The sequence below is a fragment of the Echeneis naucrates genome, chromosome 8 (assembly GCF_900963305.1).
Source record: "Echeneis naucrates chromosome 8, fEcheNa1.1, whole genome shotgun sequence".
In the NCBI taxonomy this organism is placed as follows: Eukaryota; Metazoa; Chordata; class Actinopteri; order Carangiformes; family Echeneidae; genus Echeneis; species Echeneis naucrates.
This window is the reverse complement of record NC_042518.1, coordinates 18,828,638-18,840,878: the sequence shown is the minus strand read 5'-3', so window position 1 is coordinate 18,840,878 and position 12,241 is coordinate 18,828,638. Positions and strand designations below refer to the sequence as shown.

Sequence of the window (12,241 nt, the reverse complement as noted above, 5' to 3'; positions counted from 1 at the left end):
CAAACTGAAAGCTTGCCACAGTGGAGAGCTCTGCTGATTGGTCAGAGGAGGCTGACCTGGCTGAAGAACTCTCGGACTGGTGGCAGCTGGGTGGCATTGAGAGAGCAACTCTGGCACACTGGCAGATTAAGAGAGAAACAGATGTTAAGCACCTGGGGTTAATTTATGGTGATCTGATCACCAGAGGACACCTCAGACACTTATTGAGGATGCATTTGAGATGAATTAATTCAGGCCACAGCTACACCACAATCTTTTAGCAACATGAATGTGAATGTGTCCCGAGGACAATCCAAGGTCAGCACAGCATGACACTTTCGGGATCAAGTGCAAATGGTTGAATGATTGAGTGTCAACGTGGGGAATACATAAGTAATGTTACAAGTGGAAGGTAGGTGTGTGAAACTCACCGACAACCATGATGTTGAACTCAAATCCGGACTTCATGGTCTTGCGCCTCATCTGGTCAAGGACTGCCTCTATGCCCACATAGCCGAATAGGTCAGTGCCCCGGATGAAGCTCATTTGCTGTCCTGGCCCAAACTGACTGAGCTCCACCTTCATCTCTGTTTCTAGCTTCATCACTTTCTTCATCTCTCTCTCCTCCATCCCCTTCTTCATTCCCTTCTCCTCCATCTCTGAATGCATCTCCACACAGTTCTCTTCTTTCTCTGTTGTGTAATTCTGAATATTCATGTCGCCTGGGTCCTCTCGGTCATGTCCCATGATGCCTCTCTCCTTCTCCCTTTCCTCCTCCATTGGATTGAGCCGCTCTGTTTCCAGTTCTCCAGCAGTGTCTGTGGATAAAGACAAAGGTAAAGATGAAGTCAGTGGTTCAATTTATTGAACCTCTTTTAGGTTTATGGCTTGAGGTCAAAACCTTGAGGTCATTTTCCAGACTGAGGCCATTGGGTGTGTACCATTGCACCTGTGTAGAGACCCAAATGCTACAGATGATACACAGCTTTTTATGAACTGCTGTTTATCAAGAAATAGACCTAGCTCCTTGCTCCTACATCTACAACCTTTTAATTCATTACTGCTGTTAAGAGCTGCTGTTTTGCAATTACGTGAAAGGTCCAAGCTAGCTGTTTCCCTGTGTCCAGTCTTTAAGCTAAGATAAGCTAAAGATATGATGATGCTATCATCTGAGCATCTTAGAACACCTGTTGCCAGGAATAACTGTGCATATATATGGCCTGGATCAATTAATCATTGGGAATTATTGAAGTTTCTATTTTAAATGGTTCATAATTTCTAGTCTTTATGCGCCAGTTGTGTGACACTACTAATCCAATCATTGCAACTTGATTCACTGAGTGAGACACACATGGCCTGATGGCCTGAGAAAGAAGGATGTGAGAGGGATATAAATTTAATTGAATACTCCTGTTCTAAACTTTAAAACATATGATATGAATTTAATTTTACAGTGGGGTCACTGATAATATCATGCTGATTACATAATCATGTGTAATTTATTAGATGCAGGACAACACAGCAGTCTCACTGATATTAGATATTATAAGGTATTAGGTTTGATTCCCAGTAGTTTGCATGCTCTCCCCATGTCTGCATGGGTTTCCTCTGGTTACTCTGGTAAACTCTCACAGTCCAAAGACATGTATATCTAGGTTGATTGGTGACTCTAAATTGACCGTAGGCATGAGTGTGTTGTTGAGTGGTTGTCTCTGTATGTGTCTGTGTGCTGGCCCTGTGGTAGACTGGCGACCTGTCCAGGGTGTACCCTGATTAAAACCTTGGGTGGGATTGGCCCCAGTTCCCCCCTGTGATCTGGTATTGAATAAGCTGTAGAAAATGAGCGATAAACAGATTAGATGCCATTGTCTCAACTCAAAACAGATCAAACAGGCACTCATATGGCTCTCCATAACTAGCACACACACACATACATATCACTGGACTTAACAAGACTATATCTAACAAAGGTCTATTCCTTCTCTTATGTATGTATGTGTGTATGTGTGTATGTGTGTGTGTGAGTCTGGTATGTGCTATAAGAGGATAAGAGGATTAGAGTCGATTGCCAATCTCCATGAGAACTACAAGCTCGGTGTGCGTGTGTATGTGTGTGCCTAAATGTTTAAAGCTGCAATATAATTATAATACAGTTGTACAAAATGCACATGCAGACACATGGAGACTGATGGTTTGTGTTAGTCCACTTAATTTAGTACAGAACTAATCCTCCTGTGTCAAAATTGTTGAGGGCAGATAGGTTTTTAGGCATCATTACATTGAGTGCTAAAATAGTCAGATTAAAGCACATTGAGGTATGTGCTGAATAAATAACGAAGTTTGACACATCAGCCTCTGGATTTTTCTCTCATAGCTGTGTTTGCAGTTTCATCATGCATCACAGTCACATGGCTGTATGGCTGCAGACAAGGGGCTCAGGATTTCAAGGAGTCTTCTCCATTAGAAGATGAAGATATCCGTTTTTCCACAAAATATATACTGTATCTTGTAGGAGTGGCCATTGGCTTCACTGTCAAGTTGTCATGTGACTCTCCAGGTGCTTTTCAACTGAAACTATGGATACAGGATGTACATAAAAGCTATAGATAGCAAGCATAAAGCATTTTGCGACAAAACCCTTCATCGTCAGATTAGCCCTCAGCACTTCTACCATGTCAGTGTACCATTATGGCAGCAGACTGTTGCATTGGTGGACCATCATAGCTAAAACTCAGTGAGTTTAACTGTCCCTGGTAGTCTCTCCAGCCCTGTTTGTGTGTCCACACAGTTTTCTGCAGAACACTTTGCTGACCTGAAAAACTGTCTTAATTTTTTATGGAAAGTGAATAACATCACAGAAAAAATAGGCATAGTTGAAAATAAGGTGTTCAACACTCATTTTGAATTTCTTTCATGAAGTAATAAAAGTAAAAAGTAGAATTTATAATATACAAATGCATATGACCTTTTAAAAACTATACACATAAAGTACAAAGAAAACACAAGAAGCAGTACTTGGTGGAGTTTTGTATTGTATTAACACAATTGCAGTTAGAATCATGTGCCTTACAGCGGATTAAACTGTAGCTTCTGAATTTCCCCCTGCTAATGTCAAACCATGTCAAACCAATGTCAACCAGCACCTTATGAGGTCACAAAGAAGGGCAAGTCAGTCACGTCAGTGATGAAAGAACGTGGGATCTGCCACTGAACAGATACTGCTCAAAGCCAAAGGAAATATGTTTTTAGACAGGTGCATTGTAGTATTCATTCAGCATTCATTCATACTGTTATGAAAAGTTTGTTCTACCCTACCCCGATAGTGGAGTAGGTTGTATAAAAGGAGCACAATGCATTTGACATTAACACACAATGTCTGTTATATTCCTGTAGGGATTGCAGTGCATTGCGGGATTTGTCATGCATACAATCCTATAGGTGGGCCAGTTTTTATAGACATAAAATATTACCTCGGACCTTGAATTTGACACATGCTTTAAGTAATGGTTTTACACTTATTTTACCACATCTGCTAAAGCACGACAAGGTAAGACAATGAACCACCCCCAAGGCCTCTCAGTCTCCCTGAGCTCAGCTTGGCCATGAGCCTACTACAGACAATGAGTCATGATTGATAACAACATCTGAGCAGTCCAGGTCTGCTGATAGATGACTTTTCTGAACAGTGTGTTGGCAACATTCATACACACAAAAGGCAACATATATTCCACAGATTTGTAGTTTTGAGGCTCAGTGATATGACTGGTCAGCTATTTTCAGATAGAACCATCATACTACACACAAAGAAGTTGCTCCCATTTTAAGGTTGATTTCTTTAATACAGAACAGTGTTGTACCTACACATTAATCTGTATTTTAGCAGACAATCACTTATTAATTCTCTATTTCTTGCTGCTTTAAAAGACTGACTTGTGCATAGGATTTTGTAATTGATTGGCTCTTATCAAATCTAAATCTGGAAGGGATGTTCTTTACTGTGGATTGACTTTAAATAAATACCTGAAGGCAGGAGAATAACAATGGCTGAATTTTAGGTTTTTATTAACTAATAAGTGATAAATCAAAATGTGCTCATGATGTAAAGGTGCAGATCAAAGCATAAACTAGGTGAAACAGGTAAGCTCGGATATGTAAAGATAATTGACAATGATGATTAAGCAGCTGATGACTAACTTGGTAATTTGGGCAAATGAACAGAAGGTTATTTATCAAATGCAGTGTGGATCTATTTGAATAAGGAGAGCTTTTAAAACTAAAATTTGGGTCAATATTGTGCCTCGCATCACTCCTAAAACTCAGTTTGTGTCTCTTTAGATATCGAAGCATGCTTTGTTTACTGCACTTTATGTTATTTAAGTAAAATTGTTTAAATGCAGAATTTATATTTTTTTAATTTTATATATTTCAAAATTTCTTAATTCAAACTGTGAAAAGAAAGAAACAAACCGTGAATTTTGTGTACCGTTAAACCCCTACTGCACAATTCCCGCTGTCTTAAAAAAGCCCAGAACATTATAAAGGACGAGTCCCACCCTGGACACACCCTGTTTGAACTGCTGCCGTCAGGCTAACAGTACAGATCTACTATGACAAGGACAAACAGAAACAGTTTCTAAATGTCACTAAATGCAACAAAATAAAAATATATACACAGTAAAAAAAGGAGTGTCAATATTTCAGAGTCAACCTATTTTAACCTAGATAGAGTATTTTTAATTATATGGAGAGTAAACCCGTGTGTTGAGTTAAAAGTGAGTGTTGAATGGTCTGGCTGCACATGTTAGGTAACGGTAATCTGGAGAAGTCTGGAGTTGTGTCATGGTCGGTAAGTTATATTAACATTCTGGTGTTCGTAACATTGGTTAATAAGTCTTTTCCATCTAAACGCGGTTTTATAAATGTCGATTGAGGACATGCTGCCAATTCCTGTGTTGAATTTGTCGAGTAACTACATTCCACATTTCACTATAGCAACTTGTTAGCAGTTAACTGCACGTTTTTCTCTTCAATGCTGGTACACACAAATACATGCCGCCTATGTTATGGTAAAGTTTTGTGTTACTGTTTATTAGCATGCTAACTTAATCCTTAGTAAAGCTAACCGCTTATTAGCTTGAAGCTCTTAAGTGTACTGCAATGGCATAGCGTTAACATTAATTCCCCTCTCCCTCTCCCCCTCGACGATTCAATTGGTCAATTGGTCAATTTACCATTTTCTGAAGTAAACAAAGTGGCAGAGAGCCTCAATTTTCCCTGTAACAAGTTCCAAGTCATTGATTTAACCAGCACTAGGACTCTGAAGCTGGGAGTTCAGGTAAAATGAACGAGGCAAATATTGTATCGAATCGAAAAAGAAATATGTTGACCTTTATGCATCATTTATTAAATAGAAATGTGTAAAAAAAATTCTGATTTGTTTATCACAACTCAACTATGTAAAATTTGCCTTGTCCACTGTAATCAAGCAGTTAAAAGTGAGTGTAAAACATGGACCATAGTTAGTACGTAGGGTTACGTTATCGTTTTGATTCTCATCAGAAAGAAAGTGTCTTTTAAATCAAATCAAATCAAATCAAATCAGATTTATTTGTATAGCGCCAAATCATAACAAAGTCACATCAAGGCACTTTACATATAGAGCAGGTCTAGACCAAACTCTTTATAAATTTATTTAAAGAGACCCAACAGATCCCCCGATGAGCAAGCACTTGGCAACAGTGGCAAGGAAAAACTTCCTTTAAGAGGCAGAAACCTCGAGCAGAACCAGGCTCAGGGGGGGCGGCCATCTGCCTCGACCGGTTGGGTTGAGCGAGAGAGAGAGAGACAGGCAGGCAGGCATTGGAGGCTTAAAGCTTGTTACAATTTGTGTAACATCCTTCTCCCTTTATTTCCTTTCCTTTAGCGTGCCTAAAATTTTACATTGCAGAAGTTAGGAAACCAGATAAGAAGGTATTTGACCAAACCAACACAGAAGTTGATGGAGAGGTCTTTGAAGAAATAGTGAAGGAGCCACCTGGAACCTTTCACATCAAGTTGAGCAATGAAGAATTTCGTAATCACTGACAATTCACACTTAAGGTTGGGATGGGAGAATAACAGTTCAATTTAATATGCCTCCCCTTTATGCACAGACGCTTCCCTGTCATCAGCATCATCATCATGCTGAGCAGCATCTGACGACACCATCATTCTGAACTTCACATTGTGTGACCCTCCTCCACCTGAAGCAAGAGCTGCTGCCGAAGGAAGTCAACCTAAGGTTTAAAGGCATAAACGATGAGGCAAAAGAGGTGGGTAGTGGACATTGTAAATTTCAATCTGGATTTTGTTCCATTTTATGGGGAGTGTGTTTATGTTATCATTTCCTTGTTATACGTATGGTTCAAACATTTCTGACTGTATATTTTCTTTCCTTTAAAGTTGATTGAAAAAATCCTCACAACAAAGCCTGGTGGTGAGAGCCTCATGGAAGAATATGCAAAAACCAAATCCCTGAGAGATGCCACCAGAAGACAGTTGCTTGCTGCTGAGATGACACAAACACATGGGTAAGAATCATACATGTAGGCTCTAAAGAAACATTGTTAGACAACTGAGTGATTGTTATCATTGAACTCATACTTTAGGACACCCCCCCCCATAAAAATGTTAGGATGATGTACGTGCAGGGGATAGTTGCTCTTTTTCCATATCTGGAAGACCCATATTCACAACATGGATACGTAAGTAAAAAGGTCCCTACAAAACATTTAAATTGCCCTTAGAAATGCTAATAGCATAGTCAGTCTGGATATTTTTTAATTACACAGGAACATTTCTACCATCCAGAGGGTGGCGGTTGAAGACCATTTAAAGAAAAACTGCAGAGGAAAGAGGTGCCTCTGCCAGCAAATCTCCCAAGAGTAAGTTTACCGATCAGTTACAGTACATATGATGTTGATGACTTGTGTCAAATTGTGTTTTGTCTCAAGGTGGTGGGCCAGGCCGTGGTCAACCCAGACCCTTCACTGCTGACAAAGTGTTATCTGATGAGGATGTGGAAGCAGCTATTGCTGTTTTGAAACACTCTGTGAGAAGATGAGAGCTACCTTCACTTATCGTCATTCAATGGTCAACAACGAAAAGAGAGCAGCAGATGTCTTCTCAGTCTTCCCATGGTTTCTCAATACACCAGGTCTGGTAAGACATCTTCATTAATTCAATCAATGAAATATCTCATATGTGTTATGAGTAATGAATGCAGATTTCTGTTAACAGTTGTATCTGTGTCTGTGAACTGAGAGAATGTCATTGACAAGACACAGCTACTTCAAGTCTAGTCAAGTTCTCAACACACATTTTATCTATACCATGATACAACATAAATCAGAGACATAAATCATAATAATCTTAGTTTTGCCAGTACTACACAGTAACTAAATGTGTCACCCCTATTTCACATAACAGCGTTTAATCTTACTTGTTCCTATAAAGAGAATGTTAACTGAACAATAACCCTAAAGTCACCATAACACAAGTTTGAGATAAGACTGGCCTGAGAAAATTGGAAAAAAGTCATAATTAGCAGGACATGGCTGCTTCAGTCAAGTTCTCGCACACATATGAAAATTCAGGAAGAAGTGCCTGAAAATCTATGCCTCTTGGGTGATTCCTGGCCTTCTTCTGCCTCCTATTGTTCAAATTAGGAAGCCCCAAAAATAAATTTTCACAAAACAGAAAATAATTAAAATCTACTAATGTGGGCATACATCAGTGGGCATCATACATGCATGCACGTGTCTCTCATCACCCCTTTCTTTGTACTTTGTTTTTGTATTACAGATAGAACAAGATTTCAGGCTGCTGTTTGGTGAACTGACAGCAAACAAATTTTTGGAAAAGTGGCCCACCAGTCTCAAAGCAAAAGTAATTACAGAAAGCCATGGACTTGTGCTGAGAACAGAGCTCTTAGATTTGATGAAGAACGCTGAGTCAACTGTAGTGGATGAGAATGGTAAGACTGAGACTGTTTTTAATTACTATTGTTTGTAATTGTGCCATTTGTGCCGTACATGTATATATCTTATATTCTTATCATTGGTCTGCAGGCTGGGACCGTGACATGTCCGCTATCTTGCTGCTCCTCCATTTCTTGCCACCATCTGCCCAGGGCAGCAAGAGGCCAGGGAAGATGTCAGGCATGTCAGGCTGTGGAACACCTCATTAAATTCATAAAATGATGCTGGACAGCTGTCTGAATATGCTTTCCATCACATCAGTGATCTATTGCCAGAGATTTCTCACAAATTACTGCTGTTTATTGTTTGGTTGTAGGCTGGAACCAAAGTACAGCAGTCTGTACTTCGGTCTGGCAACACCATGTAAGGCGGCAGGTTAAGGGGGAGCCCTTGATTAACTCTTTAAGGCCTATTACGTCTTTGGTACCTCGTACAGTCCTTCCCTTGCCAACTTTTTCACTTTTCTGCAAACCACTATCTACAACATTGACATTGGGGAAACAAAGGAAACTCCCAGAGTTGCCGAATTGCAAGCAAGAATAAAGCGTTAGTGTCTGCTTATATCAAACAATGCAGTGTGTCCTCTGTAGAACTGATCATGGGACACCAAACAGCCTTATAAATCATCTTAAGGTAATTCATGGTCTCTGTACCTGCCAGACTCTTCATCTTAAATGTGGCCAAGCAGGATGCCCACATTCTTTTTGGTAGCTTTTCAGGCTTTAGAAAGCGCCTGAACAAGTGCCACGTAAGCAGTTAATTTGATTTTTCACCTCACCAAAGTGTTCTTGACAACACAAATAATGCCACTGATCTTGATGTTTTGTGTGACCATGTGGAGGCAGAGTCTGCATTATCTGCAGCAGGCCTTGTAAATAGTTGTGCATCTGTAATTTCTGATTTAAACAGGTGTAGGCCAAAGTGTAGTGATTTCTGTTGAAATTTCCATGGAAGAGATTGTTCAAGATATCCATCAGCATTCTAAAGAAACTATCCTTAAGCATGTATTTAATGATGAAAGAGAAACTGAAACATGAAAGAAGGTTGAAGCATGTTTTGATGTGTTTTCACGATTCTTAATTCAGAATACAAGTGATCAAAATTTTTATCCAGCAAGTGGGAACCTCTAGAACCAGTCGAATGTGTAATTGGCTCCAGATTTGACACACAACAAAATAAAAAGACATATGATCAGATAGTTGTTCAAGATAAAATCATATACGTTCTAATTTTATCTACATTAGAGTCTATATAAGTAAGTATGTTGCAGAAATGTTGAAAAATTCAACATTGACACTGATGACTTGAAACAGAGATATTTGTGATGGATCTTTATTTAAGACTCACCCCTTGCTTTCAACTGAAAAGCAAACAGTGCAGATGCAAATGTTCTATAATGACTTTCAGGTCGCAAATCCTCTTGGTTCTAAGTGAGGTGTTCATAAATTGGGTGAAATATATTTTACCCTGAGAAACGTCCACAACGTGCACAATGGATGTTAATAGTTTATACATAAATGTACCACACACTGAGGGTTTAGAAGCGCTTAAATATTTTCTGGATCGCAGACAATCCCTTACTCCTCCTTCTGACTTTTTGGTTAAAATGACAGAACTTATTCTGAAGAGAAACTAGTTTGAAGTTTGAAGATTCGTACTACCTACAACTTCAAGGTGTCCCCATGGGGTCAGCTAGTTCACCCAACCTTAGCAATCTATTTATGGGTAAATTTGAATAGGATTTTGTCAACGATAATAATCCGTTTCTCCCTTTTCTTGTGTGTTGGTTTAAATATATTGATGACATTTTTTTCATTTTTTCCTGGTACATTTGCTCAACTTGAGGAATTTAGTTTATTCATTAACTCAAGGATGCCATCGATTAAATTCTCACTTGAATCAAGCGAAGACAATATTTATTTTCTTGATGTTGCTGTGGTAAAAAAGCACCACCGGAACACCAGTGTCTTTAGGAAGAAGACTGATACCAATAGTTTTTTTAGATTACACCAGTTTTCACTCGCCTGCTCTTAAGAGAGATCTCCCTTACAGGCAATTCTTAAGCGTTAGAAAGATTTGTAGCACTAACGCTGCTTTTGAGGGACAAGCTGAGGAACTTTGTAACCGCTTTTTAGCCAAAGGATATGACAAAAAACCCTTCAACAATCTTTAAATAAAGTGAGAAATGTTGAGAGTAAAACTTTGTAATGAAATCTATGTGTTGACCCCGAGTCCCCAGGCTTAGTTTGTGCCACTACGTTCTCTAATATCACTGTTGATCTTAAGAAGTGTATCAAGAAACATTCTGAAGAGTGATCTTCAAATAGGCAATATATTTCAGGAGATCTCAAAAACGCACTCCCAACTTAAGTGACAGAATGGTTAAAGCAGATTGTTTCACTCGCCCACAGCATTTCATGTCTTCCTAATGGTAACTTTTCCTGTCGCAACTGTGTTCAATGTAATGCTATGATTAGAGGTGGTTACTTCTTCCATCCCCATTAGGGGCACAAATTCCCTATAATAAAAAGTAGAATTTCATGTAGAACCTTATTTGTTGTAAGTTGTATGCAAGCCCAAGAGAGAACTTAGAAGTCGCATTTCTGAACATAAAAGTAGCATTAGGAACACTGATAAGAAATCTTGTTTGGCTAGACACAATAGTGCTGGTCATGATGTGTGCTCATTGAGATTTCAGGGCATAGAAGAAGTTAACCTCTGAAGAGAGGGGTAAATAGGGAAAAAGTTCGATTACAGCGTGAAGCGTATTGGATCCACACGCTGCAAACTGAATACCCTAAAAGAATGAATGAGGTGCTACTGTTGGGGTGTTTTCTACAATGTTATATACTTTACTCAGGTGTGGGATGCATTATTTTAACAATGTATCTTGATATTATGTATATAAGTAGCTATAGGTATTTAGAGCTTTAGTATAATGTTAAATACTCTGTTTAGGTGTTGGTTGAATTCATGTCACAAAATATCTTTATGTGATTAATATTATGTATGTAAGGAGCTATAGCTATTCAGCCCTGTACTGTCTGATTGTGCTGATCCACTTTATCTCCTTATATTGTAATAATTGACCTACATTTTTTTTATCTTATATTTTTTTAGATAGTCATCCTGGGTTATCATTCAATAATTTGTCTGATTTATGAAATATCTGTTATATCTGTCTGTACGATTGATTAACTAACTGACTACCGCTGCGAGTATGCTGACTATTTAAATGCATCACTTCCTGTTTTTCACTACACACTGATGAAGACTGCTGTCGAAACGGATCTGTGATTGAGTTCCTTGTGCATTAAAAAACTCTGAGTTCGGAAGGACACGAGTGTTGTTGGCCTTTCCTCTTTCTTTATGTAGTTTTGGCCCTGCACCTCTGAATTGTTTGTTATATATTTTTTGCAGAGTGCGTGTTTTGCTTTAGCTGTTAGTAAATGCCTCTCTTTTACCAGATTGAGTCTGTTCTGTTAATACATGACAAATTGTTGCTGCTCACTTAGCCTTTATTTACAGTAAATTTTCAAGAACATTTCCATGCGTATGAAGTAAAGAGGAGCAAGCAAGATTTTGTTGTCTTTTGTGTTGACAACCTGCCTTATCCCAGCCCCATTGACATACAGATGTCATATGGAGTGAATGACATGGCTCTCTTTGTTGTTCCACATTGCTTTATCTGGTGAGCATTAAAGCAAGTTATGACTGTAACCTTGTTTGCTTGTTTGTTATTTCTATTTCATAGGTTAGGTCACAGTAATTAGCATAGCGCATATCACCTAGATATAATAAAGTAATAAGAATATAAATAAAAAAAAATTTAAAATAAATAAACACTGGAGAACCCTAACCCTAACACAACACAACAACTAAATTTGGAGTAAAATTAACTCTATTATGTATAATCATATTACTCTGAGCAGTGTGAACAAACTGCAGTGTTAAATATTTTTATACATTTCATTGTTAATTTTGACACTGTATTGAGTAGAATTAACTCTGAAAAGTTGAAACTGGCCATATAGTAGATTTTGCTCTATTTTTTGAGTGGGACCAAATGTTATCTGAAACGGAGTTAAATTCAACTCTTTATGAGTTAAACTGACACTTGTTTTTTTTACTCTGTGGTAGGGGTACAATACATGCTACCTGCTAGGTGCAACAAGGGACTGTGCAATGACAGAGAATGTATGGTTTGGTGTGTGTTAAAAGTTATTTCATTTAGCTGTTGTTTT

At 38.5% G+C, this 12,241-nt stretch overlaps 1 protein-coding gene across 3 annotated transcripts in view; it reads right to left on the bottom strand.

The window, feature by feature from the left end:
* The window catches only part of septin12 (septin 12), a 64,863-nt gene that overhangs the window by 12,557 nt on the left and 40,065 nt on the right, over positions 1 to 12,241 (bottom strand). For all 3 annotated transcript variants that reach the window (XM_029507627.1, XM_029507629.1, XM_029507628.1), the window contains one exon: positions 411 to 797. In XM_029507627.1, coding sequence (XP_029363487.1) covers positions 411 to 797 — 387 coding nt within the window. The remainder of the gene's footprint in view (positions 1 to 410; positions 798 to 12,241) is intronic.